The sequence below is a fragment of the Epinephelus moara genome, chromosome 24 (genome assembly GCF_006386435.1).
Source record: "Epinephelus moara isolate mb chromosome 24, YSFRI_EMoa_1.0, whole genome shotgun sequence".
NCBI lineage: Eukaryota > Metazoa > Chordata > Actinopteri > Perciformes > Serranidae > Epinephelus > Epinephelus moara.
This window is the reverse complement of record NC_065529.1, coordinates 20,415,294-20,439,996: the sequence shown is the minus strand read 5'-3', so window position 1 is coordinate 20,439,996 and position 24,703 is coordinate 20,415,294. Positions and strand designations below refer to the sequence as shown.

Genomic DNA, 24,703 nt, shown 5'->3' with positions numbered 1-24,703 from the left:
ACTTGACTCGGTTTAACACAGCACATCAGCCCAGTGCAGCAAGGATGCCCATACAAAAGGGCTACCCACTTGAGGGTGTGTCTGTAAATGAACCGATGGAACATTTTTCTGTCCGCCCTGCTGGTATTATTGTGGTCAAAAACTTTATTGTACTTGTACACTTGTTGCCCATAATTAATATAATTTAAATTTATATACCTTTTTTAAAGGCTTGGAGATTCATTCATCACCTAATGTCAGGCAAGAGAGCCAATAAAACCAAATAGAATGGTCAAAGTATATATTATTAAAGGTGTGTTGATTGATTTGTGCATAGCGTAGCATCCAAGAATACATTCCACCTTAGAAGTTGCCTGTAACTTGTGAATGGCACAGTGAATTAAATTATTTGCATGCTTTGAGCCCAATCACTGGAATACATGTTGGTATTGTATGTTTCTGCAAATCACAGATAAGTAACATTTGAACACTATTTCGTAGCAGATGAGTTGAAACTTGTTTTTCAACAACTCTGTGGTTAATGTGTGGTTATGTTTAGGCATAAAAACTAAAAGATCATGTTATGGTTTAAAATACCCGGTTTAGGTGCCACAATCACAGCTGGAAATGCCGCAATGTCTCGCTAAAAACGCCCAGTTTTGTTGGTGTAATCAAGAACTACGCCACTTTAGAAACTTAATGATACAAATGGAATGTACTACAGAAACGTATTTATGGTTTGCAGAAATGTACAATGCTAATATTTTCTCTGACGACAGGGCTGATTTGAAATATGGCCGGCACAGTGGTACAGTGGTTGGCATTGTCACCACTCAGCAAGAAGGTTCCCGGTTCCAAACCCAGTGTGGAACCTGCGTGCTTTCCCCATGTCAGTGTGGGTTTTTTCACCGTGTACTCCAGCTTCCTCCCACAGTCCAAAGACATGCAGGTTAATTGATAACTCTAAATTGTCCGTAGGTGTGAATGAAAGCGTGAATGGTTGCCTGTCTCTATGCGTCAGCCCTGTGATAGTCTGGCGACCTGTTCAGAGTGTACCCTGCCTCTTGCTAATGTCAGCTGGGATAGGCTCCAGCACACCCACAACCCCCAGCAGGATAAGCAGTTACGGAAAATTGATGAATGAATGATACGAATGAAACATACAAATGTAACACATTTATGGTTTGCAGAAATGTACAATGCCAACATTTTCTTCGGAGGACTGAGCTGACATAAAATATACATCACTCTTTTGACGGCTTCTTTATTAGTGTTATGAACATTGTTGACAAAGCCCATCTGACCTCACTGCAACCCGACTTGAGTCAGTCGAGCACGCTTTGGCCAGACAGTGGAGATGGTCCATCTTGGTGGTTGGTGCAGCCAACAGTGCCAATGACAAAGCCTTAGTAAAGGACTGTACTAATGTTATTGCATGTTTTAGCCAACTAACTACAAATTATTCACATTACTTTGAGTTATTGTTTTTATTTTTTTGTGAATTGATGACTGAGTTTAGTCTTCAGTTTATAGCTGCTTGCAGTAGTGAACACTTAGTTACATTCATTTACATTGAAAAAAAATATATTCAGGTTAGTGCATTCATGCTCTTGTTTAAAGCTCAAGCTGCAGAGTCCTTTGAAAAATGGTGCTAGTGTAAAGTACAGTGTACTGCTTTGTAGGAAAACATTTACGCTGGTTATGATGTAAGCATGTGACGTAAGTAGAAAACAGGACTTCAAAACACCCCAAACATACATATACACTTTTTTTGTGGTCAGCGGCACGAATGAACTTACTTTATTTGTCTGAGGAACAATTCAAGACTGAATTCCTTCAACAACACAAACATACTTGATCCTTCAACAAATACACACAGCCAGCTGATGGGTCAAAGACTTTAGACTGAAAGCTCTACAACAAACCATTTCATCAAGTACTCACCACTTTTAATAAACAAAATCAGAATGGTCGCTTCTTTAAAATCCATTGTTAATATACAGGGATACAAACATTACAGATATGGAGACCTGTTGCAGTGCTTGTGCAGGTGTGGTACTGTAGCTAATTGGCAGGAAGAGGTAAACATTGCTGGTACTGTATGTGGCACCGGATCGCACAGTCCAAAAACACCCCCGCACACACGTACATGATGTTTGATGCATCTCAAACATCCACCCAGCAGTCAAAGTGACATGAAGCTCTGAGATGCACATACACTTCTCTTCATGGTAACCTTCAATGATGATATAAGTTGAAAAGTAGTGTATTGCAAAATGTTTCCGTGGATCCCAAATGAATCCCAAGCCCCTACCTATCAAAAACATGTTTATATCTAAATAACTGTAACACCATAGCCACTTCTGCTCCTATATAAAAGACTTTATATACTATTCCTATTTCTTTTCTCTAAAACCTACAAGGTCCATGAAGGTAGGAGCTAGGGATTGATTTGTGGTTCAGTGTATGTTCGGGGGGCCCTGAGGCAGCTGATGTCTCTGTCTACTCGTCATCCTTCTCTTTGGCACCGTGTTTGAGAATGCGGGTGAACTCTGCGTAGTTGAAGTTGCCCTTCTTGTCAATGGGCGCCTCGCGGAACAGCTCGTCCACCTCTTCGTCTGTGAAGCGGTCACCCATGGTGGTCAGCAGCTCTCTCAGATGGTCCTCGTGGATCACACCTTAGACACAGAGAACACCCATTAAAGTCAAAATAGACACGATTTTTTTCTTTAAGACGCAAACATTGATTGCACAAGTTCATGGCTATAGAAAAATGACACCATTTTGTATCTTGATTGGTTCCCTCACATTCATTGTGCAATTCTGTCTTCCACCGTTTACAATCTTCTGGGGAAACATAGGCTCAATTTATGGCACAAAGGAAGTGCAATAACTATTGTGCAACCAAAACAGGAAGAGGATATCGCTTTTGTTTTCCCCAGTAGCTATCCCCAGTTACTAAAGAGTATCAACAGGCACTTTTTGATCAAACGGCTGGGGACTTCCTGAGAGAGCTGCCTACTGGGGAGGTCCCTTGATAACTGCAAACCTTCAAGGGCTTGTTTTCTTGGGCGAGTCAAAATAGTGTTGCATTTCCCCCTTCGCATACATGCTCAAGTAACCCCATTGGCTTTACTGTTGGTCGATTTGTCCTTGGTTTCATCCACATTTTCATTACGAGCTGTTTGTGTTGTATGTTGTTTACACTGCGTTCTTAAAAATGGCGGCTGTCAGTGCTGCAATGGCTCATGTTCCTCCAATCACTGTTCACTTATGTCATTCAAAGTGTCTCTAGAGTTGGAATAGTACGGACTCTGAAACAGGAGCTAAAAATTACCCTCAAAACTGCGTTCTAAGAACTACAATCGTCCCTAGTTCTTGTGATGCGGACACCATAAAAAGGGGGGCTCTTAAAACTGTGTTCTTTGAACTATGAAAAAGTTCCTCCAATCTCGAAAACGTCTAATGTAAGTTCTTTGCAGTTACCATCCCCAGTAGCAGAATAACAGACAGTGGAACAACCAAAGTCCTGTCCTGTGTTATCGGTAGTTGCTAGACTCTGAGGAAAACACAAAGTGATGTGGTTGTCTTTGCGACAGCAGCAGGAACAATAGAACAACTCGGAAACACTAAGTGCCGAGATCTGTATATAGAGTATTTTGTTTATACTGACTCACCAGATCCCTCCTCATCGAAACAGGCAAAGGCATTGCGGATGACGTCCTCGGGGTCCGTTCCATTGAGCCTCTCTCCAAACATGGTGAGGAACATGGTGAAGTTGATGGGCCCTGGTGCTTCGCTCATCATCCCCTCCAGGTATTCATCAGAGGGGTTCTTACCTGAGGACAGAGAACACTGTTATCTAATGTCTGTAAATGTTAATGTATCTGCTTTTTCTGGGGGCTACTAAACACCAGGAAGTGTTTCTTCATGCTAATACCGTAGAAACCTGTTCCTATAAATAGCGTTTAGCATATTTTGTTAAAGAACTAATTACCTCCGCCAAAGGGGTTATGTTTTGGGTTGGGTTGTTTGGATTATGTTAGGATTATGGAAAAACTACTGGCCCAATTTTCACGAAACTTGGTGGTAAGGTATGGCATGGGCCAAGTAAGAGCCCATGAAATTCTGGAGCCGATCCAAATCACAGGGAGGAGAGTGCCGAGTGCCCCTTAAAGTTAACAGCGCAGTACAGCAGTTTAGAGGGCACCTTTCAGAGCCACATATTTATTTCTTTATTCAATTTACAAGAAATTAAAGGCATACTCTAGCAATTCAGCATTACTTTTTCACAAAGTTTGTAAACTCAAGAGAGACTAAAAAATGAATGGTCAAAATTGAGGCTGCACAGGCCAAGATATCCTGACTTTTAGCTCCAGTAACACTGGATGCTAAATTTCCCATGATGCAGCTCTAAAGTATCTTTTTTTGACCCCCTACCCCTGATAAATGACCATATCTTACAAACACCTCACTCCTAGCTTGTTATGATAGCGTTCTTCTATAAATTTGTAGTGTCCAAGGCCAAACTGAGATAACCCTGATGATGTCAGCAGTAGTAGTAGTAGTACTCCGCATGATGAGCAAACTAAACTTCATTTTTGTAAAATAGTTGGAGTGGCCCTTTAATATCACATTTAAAGTCACATTTATTTTTTTTGTGGCCATAAATGTGGTTAGAACATGTCCGTGTACCCAGAGAGGCCAGCATGTCGTGCAGATCCTCCTTGTCGATGAAACCGTCTCTGTTCTGGTCGATCATGTTGAAGGCCTCTTTGAACTCCTGGATCTGAGACTGGTCGAACATGGCAAAGACGTTGGAGGTGGCCCTCTGAGGACGCTTCTTGGTGGTCTTTCCCTTTGCACGCTTGCTCGACATGATGGCGGCTGGGTCTGGGCCTGCACACATTCAGAAGGCATGACTCATGGATTAGATAATAATAACAATGCTGCACCATCAGGGACAACACAGCTCGGGTGTATCACCTGTTAACAAGACTGTTTTCAGCATCAGTTTGAAAAGATGAATTAAATTTGATATTTTGCATTTCACAGTGCCAAAAACTGGAGCATTGCAGCCATGTGGCTCTTTTATATTTCCTCTCTCTTTTTCCCCAAGCAGGAGAATTTTCCACTCTTGTTTCCTCAAGAGAGAGAATCACACTCTCCCTAAATGTCGGGTACAGTGATGGGTGTGAAAACGACATGTCTCCACAGTGCACGCTGCAGCTAACTTCACATCCTTCCAGAATTAGACCTGTCACTCACGTTCAGGTCTGCAAGGATTTGTCATGCGTGTTCTGTGATTGTGTTATACCCAGTGGGTAACGGCAGACAGAGGGACAGGCTGGACGGACAGGAGGCAGCAGGTGAATGCGGCTGATTAGTCACATATGAGGTATGACATCATGCCCTAAGAGGCGCTGAGGTGATGTGAATACTGAACATGGGACTAACTCACTCAATGAGATCATTTACTCAGGTGAGCTGTGAGATGGCACACCCTTTACTGACATGCAAGGTTTAGTTTTCAGTCTTTAATTTACACCTTGAAATGTACTTTTTTTTTTAGCAAACTTATATCTGTGAAAGTCAAACAGATGTAGATATATGAAGGTACCCTTTTTTTCTTTGTTTTTTGGCAGCAACATTAGGCTTGGCCTCAGCACAAAACTATTTCTCAAATGCATCTTAGTCCTACTAGAAAGCTATAATTACTGATGATCCCAGAGTGTTAATCATGTCCAGACAAGTCACTTCCTCTCAAATGTTATCAGTCAAAGATTACAGCAACTGAAAATTCCTCGACTGCAATCAGGTTTGTTAAAGATAAGACAGATAATAGATGCAATTTTGTAAATTAATTAAAAGTTAGGAGTGTAGATCTTCAGTGGGCTCTGGTAATTAAGACATAATGTAGACATTCTCCTCAGGCAGGATCCTTAATTCCCAATCACTTAAATAAGTAAAGGAGCAACATTAATTAATTATAAACCATATAATGACATTCTGTGACTGTAATGGAACATAAATAACACATTTGCCACAAATTCAAATAATATATATAATGTATACATTTTTATGTAAGAAAATCACAGAATTAAAGGAATAAAATATTAAACTAAATATATTTTTTTCTTGTTACCACCAAATTTGAAAACATTGTTGTATTTTAGCAGTAAAATACATTTGTGTATTTTATAGCACAGTGTGCTCCAGCATTTATAAATAGCTTGTATGCTGTCCTATGTCCTGTGCTTGTATGGTTGCACTCAGAAAAGCTCGTGAAGTTGAGCAGCTTTGCCTGTTGCTTTAGAGCAATTTTTTTATGTTGTGTATATGGACCTTTCTTCCTCGATTTATCTTTATACAAATGAGCGCTACCGTATCAAGAGGGCAGAATTCTAACTTTTATTTTCAATGCAAATTTAAGTATCACCTGCCAGTTCTGTCCAGTGTTTATAACCTTGATGAATAACTTAATTGTTCACAGTGGCATTTCCATAAAGTCATTACAACCAAAAATGGATTTGTATGTTCTCAGGAACATTACAGGAAGGAAATTCTTGTACTTGTGGTTAACTTGCTCTGAATGCCACACACACACATGCACACACTCTTTACTTTCTCACAGTGCAGACACATGTTGGATCAGACTTTCTTCATTTCACTACTGCTTGGCGGCTCCTGTCCCTTCATGTGCCAGAAAAAAAAAAAGAAGAAATCTGGAAGGTGAGTGTTGTTGGCACAGTGCCCTTCTATTCTCCATCTAACAGTTGCGGAGGAAGCTGGAAACAAAACAGCGTCTAGCTCCCAATTTAAGATTTCAGGGAACAGAGGAATGCCACATTCTCATTCTCGTTTGGCTCCACTGATACAGCTGGGGTACAGTCTCCTGGGAGGGGCTGACTGGTGCTTAACTCTGTTTCTGTTTCAAGCAATCAGTGAGATAGAGTCTTTGACAAGGGGGATTATTTCACAACTTACAGTTTCAAGGTGCAGGAAAAGCAACAGCTGAAATGTTCCGCATTCTTCACAGAGTGAATGATTCACAAAGAGGCAGAGAACAACTGGCTCAGACTGCAGCGACGTAAGCATTTGGCTGACGTACCTCATCTTGGCTTGTACTGACAATCGTATTTGTTCTCTGTCCACCACAGCTCCTCTGTGAACCCTTTCATCCAGCGGGATGACAAAGCTCCTCTGTCCCTTCGCCCAGCAAGAACACACAATCACACACACACACATACACACTTTGATATCACCAAACAGTCAAGCTGCCATCCCTCACCCTAACTCCAGGTCTAGTAGGTCACCACTACTCAAGTTAAGACTGGTCAGGAATTCCAAAAACAAACAGAGAGTGAAGTGGAAGTTAAGCTTTCATCGTCTATAAAAAGGCAACATGAGAGGTGTGCATGCCTGTGCGTTCAGGGGAGTGTGTGTGAGATCTAAATGGGTCAGCTGCATTCAGAAATTCCTGTGTCTAATGTGCCGTAGTGATGGGATGGAAGTAAACACACATGCATACAGTGCGTTTAAGCTGCATAACAAGCATACAAACAGGTCAAAGGTGAATATTCTTTATAGGTCTCTCTTCACCTTGATCATCAGCTCTAATTTAGCTTATCTGGTCACTGTAATCAAAGATCCACTGAAGCTCTCTGTAACTGTATGCTCCCCTTCACTCTCAGCACAGTTGGGCATTGTACCACTGTACTCAGATCATTTACACATTCAGTCCTTTTTAAACACATAAAATATGAGATTTGTAACACTTTGTATACATAATATGCAACCCAGTGGTAAAATCAGCTTTCTCTCTCACCTTGGCTTCAGGTAGAAATATCAAGAAGTCCCTCAAACTCCTTTTGTCTGGGTCCAACACAGCAGTGCGAAGGGAAGCAGGCAGTCCTACTGGAAAGTTTGTTTAAAGAATCAGACTCCCGGTGGGTCCCTCCCCTTTCTGGCTTGGCCAATAGAGAGGGCGGCCTGTCCCATACAAAGACATCTCAGGCCAGGCCATTTCTCCATACAAGGCAAAAGAATGCACAGGCTGCTGCCTGCTACTGCCACAGACGCTGCTTGGGATGTTTGGGAAAAAAGGCAGAAATGACAGGAACTACGATAAGGCTGCCTTATTTAGAAAAAAGGGCCCAAACATTTAGAGGAGGCTCTGTATGGTGGAGTGTGGAAACATGAGGCAGAGAGTTGTGAGTAGATGCAGATCAGCTTTTGAAAGCCAGTGTTTCTGTTGTAAGGCCGTGGCTTTCCTTAAATAGGCAGTTTGGCTGGCCCATCACTGGGGCCTGAAAGTGCAGGGAACACACCTTAAATTATGTCACGGAGGTAACATCTGTTTTGTGGTTTCTCACACTTTGTCTTGTCGTGTTTTATTAAAGAAGCGCAGACCTGCTTGACAATTATTCACTGTAAGAAAATGTGCTCTGATGTTTTTTGGCAGCTGTTTACTCTGACAAAGCTGCTTTCCAGTGTAAGCGTTGCCAGAAATAATTAGCCTGTTTTTTTCTGTCAAGATATTGTGAGGATATCAAATACTTACTGTCCTGATAGAATTCATGTGTAACATCTTTATTTCCTTCATTTGGCAGTGCATAATGTATAATATAATAGAAGCAGTGTGTGTCATTTGGGTGGGGTATCTTGCAAATAATATTTGTTAGCCCTTTGTGTGTTTTGTCATTTATATGGGTATCATACATCTAATATGTGCTTTATCTTATTGTGCAATAAATGAAAATATAGTCCTCTCGGTTTGCTGATGATGATACAGTTCTTTGATACAAGTATCCGACCTTTTGCAAATTAAACATTACAATTTACCACATATCTCTACGCTTGTGTCTTTTATTTGTTTTTCATGTGTATATATTTATCATTAAAGCAACAAAGCAGCACATTTTCATTTCTTCAATGCAGCGTATTCACAATTTAGTAAAAATTCAGAATATTGTACTTTTCGTGAGATTACAGGGCATGAGCTGAAGCGTTCAGGCAAAGAAAGGAGGCCTCTCTGTCTAATGGAGCTTTGTGCAGGTGCAGTGATGCCCTCTGCTGGGCCACACTATGTTATCATTTCTAAAACACTGAAAACTCTTCAATGAATGATGGTGTGGGCAAAAATAATATGCGAGGGTGGTTTAATAGTTCAGTCTGGCTCCACACACATGAGGTTGTGAGGCACACATGCAGTATGGTGGTTATGCAAATGTTTTTCACAGTTCATCATGTGCTCATAGAGAGAAATATGTCACAGTGGTTAGAGTCTTAGAGATCAAATAAAAACATAGCCTCATCTTAGTTATCACTTGCTGTCTGTAATCTATTCTGTCAGTTGCTTACAGAGTTCAGTTATGGTGTACCAAAGTAAATGCAGTGCAATTTCAGTACAACAGCATTGATTATAAACTCTCTATGTGACAGATATTTATACACAGCTCCTATAACATCATTTTTGTTGCTGACCCAAACAGTATCCTCATGCTTTTATCAGTATTGCCTCAGGAGCTCCCATACACCATCCAATTCTCTGCCTCCAGCCAAGGCTAAATGTTTCTATACAGGGTGACAACCTGTGGATTCACAGGATAGAAAAGCTTCCACCCACAGACCGAGCTCAGTAACATCTGAGTCTGCACAGAGCAGAGGAAGAACACTTTGGTCAAGTCTGTTGTCCATGTCTGCTGTTCAAGATGTGCTTTACTCCTGACAGCCCATTTATCTAAAACTGCCCATTTATTTTACTGTCCACTAGTGTGTAACATATACTTTATAATGTAATGGAAAGACCAACTCAATGTGAGAGTAAACAAATATTCCTGTATTTGCATTTCAGATATGTTCAGCAGCAATACTAATGCATGACTGGATATGATGAAGCTGAATTTGTAAGCCAGCAACCTGCTTTTTGCATAAGTTTTTTGTTTGTGCAGGAAACTTTGAGTTAATCTTTACACATCAGTGTGTAAGGTTTTGTAAATGATTTGTTTTAGTTGAAATAGGAGCTCTGTTCTCAGAGATAGTGCCAGAAGAATTATGTTTATTGATTGTAAAATATTGTTCTTTTTATCCCTTATCTTATTACAATGATAAGATAAAAACCTAGGGAATTTATGCATCACTGAAGGCTTTGTTTACAATTTAACATCAGAGGCGGGTCATGCTTTCTTTTCCAGTTTTCTCATTGGCTGTTGGAGTGATTGACGTGTGTGCCGCGCAGGCGCAGAACACTAGGAAGCATCCAGGATGGCTGTTAGTCTCTGAACCTGAGAAGCGACCCGAAAGGTAAGCAGCTGTCTACACTCTCTCAGCATCAACACAGACAGGATAAACTGTCTGTAACACAGTTAGCAGCCGTCAAATATATTAACCAGCAAGAGTTTCGTCCATTTTAACGATTATTCTCACTTGCTGTAACTTACACGTCGTTTTAAGTAAAGTCGTTAAGAATGCATCATCTCTGAATTCACTGTCAAACAAAGCAAATTCATAATGAAGTTCTTGAAGGTTTGGCTTCAGCTGGGTCACAAATAAGACGTGTCTTTAGTTTTAAAACGTTTGAATTAAGTGTAGAGAAATTTTGTAATTCTCTAGTGTTGTACGTGTCGAGAGTTTCAGTTGCTAACACGGGATTGCGCCATACGGTGACACGTAAAGCCGTTGCGGAAGTTGTATGAATTTGTGGTGTATCTCTAGTTGTGTGCATTTTATACAGTATCAACACATGGGTCGCTTATACTGAATATAACGGTCTTTAACACACTATTTCACATTTTAAAATCCCTGTCTTACATTGAACTCAAAACCTTCACCAAATGATTTCTGTATCCCGAGGGACTGAGTTTTTCCAGTGTTGTCACTGATGACGTTATTATGTAATTATCAAATCTGAAGTAAGAGACATTTTAGAGTATTTCTGTGCAACAGTGGTCATGAGACCTGACAGACATGCTGAAACACATTGCACTGAAGTGAGGTAACCTTTGCCTGGCTTTGTCTCCTTGGAGGCAAAGGTCAGCAAAAGCTATGACAACTCTCTGTACACACTTGGCTGGTAAAACTGGCTGTGACACACGTGTAATTAGGCACATATGGAAGTGTGTGAATGACAGTGTGTCAACCAGTGCTGAAATGGTTTTAAAATGTTAGTACTTAACAGAATTAAGGCATTTAATAGAGCCAAAAAAGTCAAATTTATGCCTTCTCACCATTCAGAGCTTCATCAAGAATTTTCTGTATGTATTTATTTATGAGATTATCTGTCAGGGGCAATGCAAAACACATCGCGACAGGTTACAAATGTATTTCAAATACATTGTCTAGTATTTTATATACACTCAGCGGAGTGGAGTGCACCCTGTCTTGAAAGTTTAATGAGCGAGCGTGTTGTGTCTTGTTTTTGAAGGATTTCTAGCCAAGGCTAATTTGTGACTCCTGTCCCTGGTTGGGCTTCTCTGCTTAAAAAGGTTTTTTTTAAAAATGGCATTTTAATATAAAGTCATGTTTGGGACTGTTGGTTGGACAAAACAAGACATTTGAAAATGTCACGTAACAGAACTTAACACAAATTTTCACGATTTTTTGACATCTATTTTAAAACAGGGGTGTAGGAGAGGGACAAGCAGGACACACCCTGAAACCTGCTCACTGTCTAACTTGTAAAAATAATCAATTTATTGTGATGTTTTGGTAACTAGAGTTTCATCAAGCAAACCTAATGATGGTCGAAAGAAAGGTAGACCTTCATCAGGCAGTCTGCGGTAGTTTGTCTTCAAGACATTTTAGAGACAAGACAATTAATCAATTAATATTAATAATAATCTACATTAATACATAAGGAAAATAATGGTTAGTTGCAGCTCTAGTGTCATCGTCATCAGTCTGAATTCCTCATCGAGGCGAACTTGGAGGCAGTGAAGCTTGGACTCATGCCAGTATATACATGAGGGATAAGTACAGGAATGTGTTTAATGCATTAGAAACAGCATGCAGCTACAGATGAAAACAGATCCTTTTAAAGTAGTTATTAACCCCCTTGTCTTTCCCGCCTGCTGCCGTCTACTGCCCTACATTTTGTCATCTCTCACCGCCTTTGTCTACTGTGGGCTTTTGTTCTTCCCACTTTCCAAATACAGCTGACCTGGCAGTTTCAATCAAGTATCACTAAATCAGATATAGAGACAGAAGCCTGAATGGGTACAGAAATGTGTAATTCACATTAGATGATGGGCTGCACACTCATATTTTATATTTGAGCTGTTGGGTCAGTCACATTATTGGCAAGAGTGGAGTTTTATGTTGTTTGTTCTTTTTACTGCACAGCAGGGATTATCTTCATCATCTCTAATGAGTTTTTGCTGGACATTGTTTTCCAACTCAGGCCTACCTTTCTGTCGTGTCCTCTCCCGTGGGCAGCACACGCAGGGATGTCCATCACAATTTGCACGTTATTTGCTTGAGTTCCTCCCAGATTGACTAAGCCTTTGAAGGGTTTTCCAGTGTTGGGAGAGCATGACCACGGGAGAGTCCCCTCATCTCTGATGGCCCAGAGAGCTGTGGTCGAGCCCAGAAACTGTGTGGTCGATTAGTTTGTGTGTGTGCGTTTTCATGCCAAGCGTGTTTGAATAGCCTGTCCGAGCCTTTCAGAAACTGCTGGTCTGGCTGTCATGTGCAGTGCAAGTGGGGAAGTATGAATTCAGTGCGACAGGAGAGTGCGTATGTGATTGTGAAATTGTGTGAGATAGCGGAAGCGTCGGTGTGTGACTGAATATACTAGGACTCTCTCTCATAGATTGCTATATTTTGCGTCCTAGCTCACTACGGAAAGGACTAGAGCGCTGTCATCTCTGATGACCACTTATCAAGTGGAAAGTCCTATTTAGCTTAGCAGTGATAATTGACTGTGCCAACTTCTGTAGCGACATCGCAGTTGTCAAAGCTAACAAAATGTAGCCTTACATCTCCAGACAGATATGGGGGGGGGGTTAGTGGCCCTCGCCCTGAGAGGCAGCCGAGCTTTCTGCAGAATGGTGTTGACAGGTTCCTCTGGTGGAAATGGAGGTAAAGTTTCTTGAGACTGTTCCTGAGTTCCAGTGGAGGGAAAAGCCTTTATAGTGGAGTCGTATGGCAGAAGGCAGGTCAAGGGAACACAGCCTGGTTGGGAGGGGACATCTTCATCCTTCACTGTGGGTAAGACGTGAGATTGGTCATATGGACTTTGGACAGATGATTCTGTGGACAAGTTTGAGTCATTGTGTAGGCGTTTGTTTCTGATGTTTTTGTTCAGGAATATAAAGTGGTTATGCTAATCAAAGTCGTTCTCTAAATTGGGTCATTGGTTGGCTTCTTATAGTTATGTGTGTCAACAAAAAACAAATCATTATAAGCATAATGTGTTGTGTATGTATAAGCTTTGTTTTTTTAAGCATCAAATCAGATATTCCCAATATTACAGTGAAGGTCACCTCCTCTTTCCTCCAGTTTGTAGCTTCAGTGTGTTATTATTATTCACATCAGTCACATTAGTTTAAATTTAAAATAATATTACAAGGTCATTGGCTATGGTGGCACTGTCTATGTATGACAAGGGCTCAGTGTTGATGCAGGTCCAAACTAGGCCAAATGTGATGTTTTCAGTAGCCTCTGGCAAAGTTTGACTCCTTGACTGCTGCTTTTTGTAGAACATGTTCGGTGCATTTATACATAATGGGAGGAATTGTATTGATGGGGTTTTTTTTAGACCTAACTGATTTTGGAAATTAGCTACAACTTGTCCACATGATCTCACACTTGTCTCAGGGTGTGGAGATGTGTGGCCGAATGAGTCATATTTTTCACTGCGTCTATCTGACTACATTTGAACTGAACCTTTTCACATTATCATCATGGCAGGCCAAGATAAGGTTCTCAGTAGTTCTGTTGTCTAAGAGAAACCAGTCTCTATATATGTGTATATATTTTAATCTTATCCTTTCAGCTTACCTCTGTACCCTAATCTGTCTTAACTCTGGCAGTTATGCACCCCGGGTTTTAACATATTTGGGGAAAACTGCATTTTCCTGCTGTGCACCTTGGGCATGGAATAACTTAACTTAAGGGCACCATAAAGAATGTGGTCATTGAGGCATGTGGATGTTCTTCTTGAGATCCCCCTCTGTTGAATAGCTGTTCTTCTGTTTTGATTTTTGTTTATCACGTTCTATATGTTGTACTTTAATATGTTTTAATTTTGCGTGACTACTCCAATGGCCATGTCTCTATTGTAAATGAGATTTTTGATCTCACTGGGACTTCCTGCTAAAAGAAAAGTAAAATTAATAAAAACGAAAACATTAGAAATATCTCCCGTGCAGTCATTCAAGGGCCATCCTTTTGTTTGGAGCAAACCTTGGTGGAAAGGTCACTTGGACTAAAACTCTGAAATCTTGTGATTTGTGAGTTTTAGTGGGTTATATAACACAAGAACTGTGTTTGCTGACAGGCAACTGTGCTATATTAAGCCTTTTAACTCATACTTAATGAAGTAGATGCTAAATATGCCCTCTTGAATGATGCCATCTGTTTGTGTTTGCTTTTTAGTTCAGTTAATTTGATGACAATTTTAATGAGTTCTAATTCTATAATAGCAGCATTTGTATTTACTACCAGTGGATGACATTGTTATTGAGTGCTGTTGACATTGTGGAAAAAGGATGAAGGATTAAACCGCAGTCAACAGAAAAAACTGAATGCAGACACTTTTTGTTCCTGTGCCGTAACACTTGGCCTCACTGTTCTCACTTCTTGTTTTTTTTTTTTTGTTTCCAGTCCCAAACCATGAATATTGTGGGTCAGTTTGCAGAGACGGTGTTTGTGACGGTGAAGGAACTGTACCGTGGCCTTAACCCCGCCACTCTCACAGGAGGGATTGATGTCATTGTAGTGCGACAGCCTGATGGATCCTTCCAGTGTTCCCCCTTTCACGTCCGCTTCGGCAAGCTGGGCGTGCTGCGCTCCAAGGAGAAAATTGTGAGTGTTTTTCTCTTCTGCTCATTTAATTCTTTCAGTTCTGTTTCTCAGCTGTTGGTTATTCTTTGACTCGTGCATGCATCGCTGTGATTTTAGGTGGACATTGAGATAAATGGAGAGTCAGTTGACCTGCACATGAAGCTGGGTGACAATGGGGAAGCTTTTTTTGTGGAGGAAAATGAAAACATGGAGGTAAGATAGAACATTGTAACATTGCATCAGTTTTGGGGGGTCTGTTATCTTTAACTTAACATGACAAACATTTCTTTTCATGCCCTTCAGTTGGAGGTCCCAGCCCATCTTTGCACTTCCCCAATTCCTCTTGAAATGTCAGAGGAGACTGAGGAGACCCCCGAGGGATCCTCCATAGCCGGGTCAGGTGCCCGCAGGAAGAAACGCCGCCGCAAACGCGTGCGTTCCGATTCTCACCTGAGAGAAGAGATCACCTCCTCATCAGATGAGAGAGATAGAGAGAAGGAGTGGGAGAGAGAAAGTGATCAGGCCGGACAGGAGAGCCCTGCTAAAGATGATACTGCCTTACCACTACAAGTCAGGTCAGTGATTTAAAAAAAGAGGAAAGAGCTTTGCTAACAGTAATTTCCAAGACTTGTAATGCTTTTGCTTTTACAGTGCACACTTGAAATAGGTTTTATAATTGCTGACATATTACATTACATACATTTTGGTAAATGCCTGGCGTCCACACTATTCTGGCATTTTGGAACCCCTGAAAGAAAGACCTTTGAAAAAATATATTGATCAATGTTTCCTAAAGCTCAAGATGACATCCACATATGTTTTATTTTGTCTACAACCCAAAGATATTCAGTGAACTGTCATGGCGGAGTACAGAAACCAGAAAGTAATCACATTTAAGAGGCTGGAATCAGAGTATTTTTACTTTGTTTTCTTACTTAAAAAATGACCCAATCCGATTAGTCGATTATTAAAGTAGTTAGTTGGTGATAAATTCAATAGTTAACAATAATTCAGTTGATTTATTTGCAGCTTTAGTCTTATCAGTCATGACTTATCTCCTACCTTTTGTGATTTTACCATTCTTGTGTGGGCAATGTTACCCCTTTCCCATCCCAGTAACAGTTCCAGCCTGTCTTCGGTCCAAGCAAATAAATCTCTAGTCTCACTTTTCGCCATCTATGTGTTATTTTCTGTAACTAAGCAACCAGCGGCAGAGTAGGCAAACCGCTTCCTGTTTACATTAGCACATGCATGCCCAGTGTACACAAATGGTCATGTGATATGTGTTTTCTAGGCGTGTTAGTATCGACGGAGATAATTTCTGAAATGGTGCTAAAAGCTTGTTTGGACAAAGATCAACGAGGATGTATCAGTGTGGATGTGGCTGGCGTGTGACTGTCAACATGGATACCCTTTTATAAGGAGTCATGTGGTTCAGTGTTCACACTATCAGTCGGTAAAAAATATCCTCTTGCTTGTGTTAAAGTAAATCAGTGTACTACTCGCTGTCTGAGGAGCCAAATGAGGAGCTGGGGGCCACACAGACTAGAGACACTCATCCACACTCAGAGGGAGAGCAGTCACCCTCTAAAAGGTGAGGATGGTTCATCTTTACAATAAATTGAGAAACACTGTCAGTTGACAGAGATGAAGTCATACTGGTTTATCTCTCTCTATCTTTCTCCTTTACAGCAGTGTGTTCTTCAGCCGACCATCCTCTCCTAAGAGTGACTCAGAGCTTCTGGTGAAATCCCAAGAGTCATCTGGGCCTCAGATACAGTGGAACTGGGGAGGTTTTCCCACGGTATGGCAACACTTACACACACACACAGATGTAGATGCGCCTTTACTGCCAACCCAAGCTGTGGTAATGCTATAGATGCTGACACACTGTCTCCAATCTCTCTCTGCCCTTCTCCTTTCAGCTGTGTCAATCTGAGAGGACTCCAGTGGAGCTACAGCGCATCTCCCCCTCCGGCAGTTCTCATTTCCGCACCATTGAGAGACAGGACTCCTTTGACATGAGCTGTGAGCCTGTGATCAGCTGTGGCAGAATGGGCAGTGTAACAGTGGTCAGGCCACAACCCAGGACTCAGTCCCTAGACATAGGTAGTCATGCTGTGCAGACCACCCCTTTGTCCCGAGAGACAAACTCTCACTTCGCCCATTCCACCCCCACTGACCTCTCCAACTCTTGTGTATCATCAGAGAAGACTAATGAAGACTCAGCACAGGCACTTGTATCCACATTAGGGGAAACAGAGAACAGAGACTCATCTTTTTCTTCAGCTAATCTAATTAATGGCACAGATTCTCTTGCAAGCAAAGAAAATATCAGTGTTGAGAATAATAACACTGTGACTGACGGTGTGACCGAACCAAATAGTGGACAAAGACAGCCCATAAATGAAAGCGAAGACAGCACAGTCACTGCAACAAATCTCATTAGTACAGAGTTATCAAATCCACAACAGCAGGGTACCTTATCGGAGCAAAGTGAACAGGGTTCCACCGGCAGTGCTCCTGTCAGCGAGGGGGACAGTGGGATAGATCCCTGCGCTGAGGTAGGAGAGGAGGACGGTGGACCTGGAGGGACTGAAGGGTCAACAGGAGGCTCACTGACCAATAAAACAGAGGGGTTAGCAAACTCATCAGAGGCATCCCCCAGAGTGGAGCAGCAGGACAAGAAGAAAGGTGACGTGTTTTTCTTTTATGTTACTTTTTAATTTGTGTCCTTACATGCTCAAAGTTACATTAAAATAATACTGATTATGTCAATGTTCACCAGTTGAGCTCATGTGTCATTTTGTTGCAGGTAAACGTAATCACCATCTGGGACCAACAGATATTTACTTGGATGATCTGACAAAGTTGGATCCTGAGGTGGCTGCACTCTACTTCCCGAAGAGGTAAGAAGTGTGATTTTTCTTTCAACCCTCGCATATGAATACATTTTTCAAGGCACTAATATCCATGGTGATTGATTGCCTTTGAAATAACTCTAATAATCGTGCATGTTGTCCCTGCAGCGAGACTGAGGGAGCGTCTCAGCACGGGGCAGAGCAGGGCTCCTGCTCAGGAAGCCAGTCGCCTCAGTCAGTGGGCAGTGGGGCCATGGACAGCGGGACCGAGTACCTCTCAGATTCTGCCTCCTATCAAATGGACGTCAGCATGTCCCTCTGCGGACAAGAGGGCGACACCAGCCATATCACTAAAGGTGAGTGAGAGTGAATCAAATAAGCTAGAACATGGAGGGTGGGATTTTCCAGTGGAGTAACACCTGTTGTTTTTACTGTTAATCCAGAGAAGTTTATGGAGCACATTGTGACATACCAGGATTTTGCCAGCAATCCAGGAATCATTGAGGATCCAAACCTTGTGATCTGCATCAACTCCAAGTAAGTACAATGCATTTCAAACATGTCATTGTTTCACTGTGGATGTTCTTCAGTGCTCAAACAAGTTTATATCCGTGACTAATCATCGGCTTGGTTTTCTCTTTCACAGCTATTATAACTGGGCAGTGGCTGCTCCAATGGTCTTATCAATGACAACTTTCCAGAAAAACCTACCAAAGGTATTTCATTGTCTCTACACTTGACCTCAGTAATGTTTATTGCTTAGGCTTCTTTAATGTCCAGTTATAAATGGAGCTGCTGTTTTATTGCACGCATCAACAGCATAAGGCAGATAAGATCGTAGTTAGCTGGTGAATATGTTGACAGGATAAATGTAATCGTTATGTCCTTTGTGTTTGTGTGTGTGTGTGTGTGTGTTTGTCATATAGAGTACGATAGAGCGGCTGGTGAAGGATAAGATGCCCAAAAAGTCTGGGCGCTGGTGGTTCTCCTGGAGGAGAAGAGACATGGACAATAGTCAGGTATATTTCCTGCTTACGCTTATTCATTAAGTTATGATAGTGTGGCTGCAAGACAACAAATGTTACATGTTTGCACCTGCAGTAATTACATGCAGTAATTCATCCATTGCATAGCTAGGGTTGGTTTTATGCTCTGTCCATGTGAGACATAGGAGGACTTGGGAATGGAAGTTATTGAAGGGTTAAGTCAGGGGCAACTGGTCTGTTTGTAAAAAACAGCAACACACCACTGCCATTCTACATCGTTGTTTTATATATATATTTTTTATATATTTATTTAATACACATGATGAATGATCAGGTTTGAATTATCACAATATAAACTGCATGTTTTTCAGCAAAAGAGCTCAAAGGAGGAGCAGGAGGAGCCACTACCGAGTGTTTCTCACACAGTTAAGTAAGTGACCTCACTAAGAAATGATCTAACACAAGCTAATAAACCTTACATGCTGTGTTTCACTTGGCATCTGGTCCATCTGAACCACAGCTGTTTTCTCTCATGATTCAGTGTACCTCAGGACATTCAAACTTATTGCTGTTGAGGGCTAATATAAGAACTGCCAGTACATGTTCATTCATCTTTATTTTGTTTATTTGGTTGTCATAATGCATGCAATTTAACAATTCTGTAAATAAGCCATTGCTCTGGACAGAAATACTTGCTTTTGTTTGCAGCTCAGCATTAGTTTCATTCATGTGTCAAATCAAGAATTTTGTCAGGACTTGAATCACGTCGGCTGAATTTCTTTAAATTCCAAGTATCGCCTGTGAACAAACACATAGAAGAAAAATAAAAGCAACCCAAGTAAACCAACCACCGATGTTACACTCTTCTCCTAGCTTTTACTTGTTATGTAGTTACTTTTGTGAGGAGATGCATGTCACCTTTAGATGGATCCTCTACGTAGCTGCATAGGCCCCACAATAGAAGAACTGGTCAATTGGGGCAAAATTATCACCATTATTAGATTTCTTTGTGTTTTGTGTGTCAGACTCTTATCATGTAGTTTACCTTTCAGCCACCAGAGTGTGCCAAAGCTCTCCCCATATAGTAAATTACTCAATATTCTCAAAAACAATTGCCATGACACTTTATCATGAGCAGCTACGTCAGTGTTTGACAAAGTGAAGTTATCTGATGGCCAATCAATGATAAAGATCACCATGTGAAAGTTGTTTTTTTTTGTGTCATGTAGTGTTTGTAACTTATCAATTATTATAAATAGATTCGCTGAGACAGACAAATATAATTCAGACACAATATGGTAACTGGATGTCTGTTGTTTCTCCAGAGCCACACTGGATGACGTTGACAGCGATGAAGCGGCGGGCCTCGGCCGAACAGCCATGATTCCTTCCAGCCTGTCACAAGAAACACTTAATGCTGCTCAGTGTATCACCCAGATGTACCGCAAATCACTACGTCTAACCTCTAAACAGATCGTAAGAGATACACACACACACACACACACACACACACACACACACATTCATACACCTACTCAAAAATGTTACTCTGCTATCTACTGAACGTAGAAGACAACCACTGTACACCCAGCTAATTCTACTTTCTCATAACCAGGAGCACTTAAACCTGCGTGACGGAGCCAACAAGGTGGTGTTCAGTGTGACCACACAATACCAGGGCACCTGTCGCTGTGAGGCTGCCATCTACCTGTGGAACTGGAACGATCGTGTCATCATATCCGACATAGACGGCACCATTACTAAGTAAAAACAACCGTCTTCCTTTTGCACCTATGCTGCATAGATAGCTCAACAGTAATTTGGATACAAAGCAATTGATAGTTGTTGATCACTATAAAACATTGTTTGAACCTACATTGTTGTCACAGTATTACTGTATGAGTAGTCTTCACTGTCTGTCTCCTGCAGGTCTGATGCTCTGGGTCATATTCTACCTCAGTTTGGGAAAGACTGGACACATAAAGGCATTGCCAAACTCTACCACAAAATACACCAGTATGTGAAACTACTTTTTTTTTTTTTTAATGGCAGTCAGAGAGCAAAAAACATCATTGTCATGAACAGTTTTTCCTTTTTTCACCACTTTCCTCTAACTGAACTTTCCCACACACTACTCACACAATATCAAGCAAAACCAGATAAAAAGTATCCACTGCTGATGATTTCAGTCTGATGTAATTCTACTTGCAGCTGAGTGTCTAATCTGCATCGCCAGATGTTTCCCTGTTTGTCCTCATTTTCATACGCCTTATGTTGTGCTCTTAAAACGAGCGCAGCTGTTCAGTTAATTGAAAAAGGATTGGATTCTGTTTGAAGTGCTAATCCTTTGTTGCACAAATCCAGAGGAACAGGATACAGTACATATGTGTTGTGAATAGTATTGATGTAAATATTTAGGAGCTTAATGCTACAGGTCAACTCAGTTACAAGAAGAAGTGGAATTTTTTTGTTATGTTTTATGAAACTAAAATGCTAATATAGTCGCTCCTTTCTTGTAGAAATGGGTATAAGTTCCTGTATTGTTCAGCGCGGGCCATAGGTATGGCTGCCATCACTAAGGACTACCTTCACTGGGTCAATGACAAAGGCATTGTCCTCCCTCAAGGCCCTGTGCTGTTGGCCCCCAGCAGCCTCTTCTCAGCTCTACACAGGTAACAGATACTACTACTGAAGTACTTCACAGGTAGTGTCCATCTGCACTGGTGTTAATAAGCTGAATTATCTAGTCAATGTAATGTACTGCTGACCTCTAGTGGCCACTCCTCTATGTTAAAGAGGTATCCAAAAAACACCTCAACCCGTCAGACAAAAAATTAAAACCACTGGAGGGTGAATTGAATAACATTGATCATCTCGTTACCATGAAATGTTCTGATGAGAAACTTAAGTCCCCCGCCATCATGTGGACGCCTCTTGATGGGTTCCACCCACCCCAAATACAGTTGTGGACCAAGTACCCCCCTCAACCCCAGCAGGACAATGCACCATGCCACACCACAAAAACTGCTCAGGAATGGCCCAAAGAACGTGACAAAGAGCTCAAGGTGTCGACCTGGCCTCCGTATTCCTTGGACCCCAATCTGATCAAACATCCGTGGGACATGTTGGTACCCCACCTCACAACCAACAGGATTTAAAGGATCCGCAGCCAACAGCCCGGTGCCAGACACCATAGGACACCCCCAAAGGCGGTGTGTCCGTGCCTTGACATGTCAGAGCCCCAGCTCCAAGGAAGCCCCACCATGGATTTGGGGTACCTCTGGGGTATCCACACATCCCATGGATGTTTGATCAGATTTAGGTCCGGGGAATTCGGAGGCCAGGTCAACACCTTGAGCTCTTTGTCACACTCTTCAGGCCATTCCTGAGTAGTTTGCTTGTGGAGTGGCAGGGTTCATTGTCCTGAGGAGGGGAGTTACATATTCGTTCATACGCTGTATGACAAACATAAAAGTGTGCCAGGGGACACTTGAACATATGTCCATTTTGACTATGAACTGTCTGTCCTCACTTGTGCAGAGAGGTTATTGAGAAGAAGCCAGAGGTGTTTAAAATTGCCTGTCTGAGTGACATCAAGGATCTGTTCAACCCAAAGAGACAGCCCTTCTACGCAGCCTTCGGCAACAGGACTAACGTAAGCAATGCTGCAGACTGACTCTTAATACAGCAATAACCTTCAGCAACAAGTTGTTCTCTATCAAGGTTTTTCAGGGTGCACAGTTGCACATTTGGCAGTGATTTCAGCCTCTGGCACAAAAAAGACAAAGAACACACCCATGTGTTTTAAATGTTTTTAAATATTATTATTGCAGCCTACACTTCCTGTAACATACTCCAGCAGGTAGAAATGAAGTGTGAGAAATGTGGAATTAAGGTCTGGTGTTTGCTCGCTGGAATTAAAGTAAACACTGACTAATGATTTATGATTATAGATTAGTGCTATAACAGCCGGACAATCTTTATAGTGTACAGACAAGGTGCAAAGGTTGAAGTCACACTGAAGCTCGTCTGTGTAACTGTATTTACTTTCTATTTTGCAGGATGCTTTTGCCTACAAGCAGGTTGGAGTTCCTGATACCAGGTTATTTACTGTCAACCCAAAAGGAGAGCTCATCCAGGAGAAGACTAAAGGCAACAAGTCCTCGTAAGTCTGCAACAGAACACAGATATAATCACCCTTTCCAACTTGTTTAGGCTACAAATTCTGACCCTGGTGAATCCTATGTCTAGCATACACGAGAAGACTTTGAAAAATTATTAACAATTCCTCATGTTTGCACCAACTGAGGTAGAACTCATGATTTCATGCAAGACATCATTACCCATATTACCCATATCCTAATGTGTGTGTGTGTGTGTGTTTTTCAGATACAGCCACCTGAGTGAACTGGTGGAACATTTCTTCCCCGTGCTCTCTGTCGGGAGCAGCACGTCCTCTGCTCTGGCCTGTCCTGAGTACAGCAGCTTCGCCTATTGGAAGGAGCCTCTGCCAGAATTCGACCTGGATGCACTACTGTAGACACACACATCTACCAAAAGCCACATAAACAAGATTTAAGACACATAAAGTATACTCTCTTTGTTCTCTCCTTTTCCCGAAAGGCATTTGAAAGGATTTTTCCCAGCATGCCTGAATACTGCCTTTGATAGACCTGCCAACTGTAGTGCCTGTTTGTGAGACTTGGAATAAACTGGAACAGAAAGAAGCGACTGTCCCGTCATATAAAGATATATAGCCAAACCAAGTCGTAATATGCACGGACTCGACATTTCAAAATAAGTGTATAAAACATAATGCAGTCCTTATCTCAGTGCTCTTACACTGACTTTGGCTGTTTACACTTTTTTTTGCTATTTTATTGTGAAAATCCGACACTGACCATGACACAACTGGACAAATATGCCTTTGGACTGTTTCACTGTTTTGTAATTGTGTGCACCAGAATCATAGTCATTCCAAAATATGAGTTTAAAACACCAAAAACACTTGGGATGCCTAAATCCCTCATATACCAAAACTACTGCCTGTTTTCTGTAATCGTCTTGTCTTGAAGCTCATGTTCAAAGTTTAAACAGACCCGGACACACACACACACACACACACACACACACACACACAGCTACAAAACAAGCCTGTTATCCTTCATTCAGTTGAGACTGTGTACATGTCTGTGTGTTTGGACGTGAGTGTCGTGGGAAGGCTTTTTATAGCTACATGTAACAAGCAACCAAATATGGTGTGAGAATGTGTTTAAATTGCTTTGGATTATTTTAGTCTGTTTGAGATATGAGATAAGTGGAGTTTTCCCAGAGTATTGTTGAGCGTTATTCTGTTTTTGTCAACCACAAGTGTTTCCTAATTACATTTGACTCACCTGAGTCATAGGTAATGAGAGCATTGGATGAGAAGCTAGACTTTAGGTGGGATCACTGCTGAATCAAAGTGTGCAAGTGAATATTGATTTATTTTAATATGTGGGGACTGCAACAAGAAGTTGATCTGAGCATATGGTCATCATGAAACCACAACATACACATTTCACATGTCTTCTTTTAGGTAGGGAACTGCCAAGTTTAGAAATGTTTGTACACTACATGAATTCGGAGGTGGGTCAGACTGACAGTGACTTTTATTCCAGAGAAGTGTAAACAGACCCTGGAGGGGAACAGTAGTGGTGTAGCCTGCCTCGGTGCCTTTGTACTATAGTGACTGTTTTATTTATTATTTTTGCGTGTCTTTCATCATCCAATTGTGTGGAGATGCATTGGAGCTGAGGGTTTTGCTGATGTCCTTGAAACCAAATGTAGAAATATGAATAAATTAAAAATACTTCAGCACTGTTTATACAA

The 24,703-nt window shown here is 41.4% G+C and overlaps 2 protein-coding genes across 5 annotated transcripts; one reads left to right on the top strand and one right to left on the bottom strand.

The window, feature by feature from the left end:
• Nucleotides 1–1,133: 1,133 nt before the first annotated feature.
• On the bottom strand, nucleotides 1,134–12,528 carry myl9b (myosin, light chain 9b, regulatory). 2 transcript variants are annotated; one of them, XM_050037149.1, is made up of 4 exons: nucleotides 12,386–12,528; nucleotides 4,675–4,878; nucleotides 3,657–3,818; nucleotides 1,134–2,657 (listed from the first exon to the last, which is right to left on the bottom strand). In XM_050037149.1, the coding sequence occupies exons 2-4, from the start codon at nucleotides 4,856–4,858 to the stop codon at nucleotides 2,482–2,484; spliced, it is 522 nt and encodes a 173-aa protein (XP_049893106.1). In that variant the 5' UTR covers nucleotides 4,859–4,878; nucleotides 12,386–12,528; the 3' UTR covers nucleotides 1,134–2,481. The 2 variants fall into 2 exon arrangements, with proteins under 2 accessions (XP_049893106.1, XP_049893105.1); XM_050037148.1 differs by lacking the exon at nucleotides 12,386–12,528 and adding an exon at nucleotides 7,808–7,902.
• LOC126385434 (phosphatidate phosphatase LPIN2-like) lies at nucleotides 10,183–24,703 on the top strand. Of its 3 annotated transcripts, none has more exons than XM_050037147.1 (20): nucleotides 10,183–10,284; nucleotides 14,806–15,006; nucleotides 15,103–15,198; nucleotides 15,289–15,560; nucleotides 16,472–16,579; nucleotides 16,678–16,789; nucleotides 16,911–17,679; nucleotides 17,801–17,894; nucleotides 18,015–18,202; nucleotides 18,290–18,383; nucleotides 18,493–18,562; nucleotides 18,773–18,865; nucleotides 19,204–19,262; nucleotides 20,158–20,308; nucleotides 20,448–20,596; nucleotides 20,762–20,848; nucleotides 21,352–21,504; nucleotides 22,373–22,487; nucleotides 22,894–22,997; nucleotides 23,222–24,703. In XM_050037147.1, exons 2-20 carry the CDS (start codon nucleotides 14,815–14,817, stop codon nucleotides 23,370–23,372), a joined length of 3,057 nt encoding a protein of 1,018 aa, XP_049893104.1. In that variant the 5' UTR covers nucleotides 10,183–10,284; nucleotides 14,806–14,814; the 3' UTR covers nucleotides 23,373–24,703. The 3 variants fall into 3 exon arrangements, with proteins under 3 accessions (XP_049893104.1, XP_049893103.1, XP_049893102.1); XM_050037146.1 differs by lacking the exon at nucleotides 10,183–10,284 and adding an exon at nucleotides 12,741–13,188 and having other exon boundaries at nucleotides 16,681–16,789; XM_050037145.1 differs by lacking the exon at nucleotides 10,183–10,284 and adding an exon at nucleotides 12,741–13,188.

Coding starts and splice junctions, on each gene's coding strand:
- myl9b (XM_050037149.1), bottom strand. CDS start 4,858: ATGTCGAGCAAGCGTGCAAAGGGAAAGACCACCAAGAAGCGTCCTCAG. Junction 3,819..4,674: donor CGACATGCTGGCCTCTCTGG/GTACACGGACAT, acceptor CTCTGTCCTCAG/GTAAGAACCCCTCTGATGAA. Junction 2,658..3,656: donor TTTCGATGAGGAGGGATCTG/GTGAGTCAGTAT, acceptor TCTGTGTCTAAG/GTGTGATCCACGAGGACCAT.
- LOC126385434 (XM_050037145.1), top strand. CDS start 13,123: ATGGCAGAAGGCAGGTCAAGGGAACACAGCCTGGTTGGGAGGGGACAT. Junction 17,895..18,014: donor GCACTCTACTTCCCGAAGAG/GTAAGAAGTGTG, acceptor TTGTCCCTGCAG/CGAGACTGAGGGAGCGTCTC. Junction 18,384..18,492: donor GTGATCTGCATCAACTCCAA/GTAAGTACAATG, acceptor TCTCTTTCACAG/CTATTATAACTGGGCAGTGG.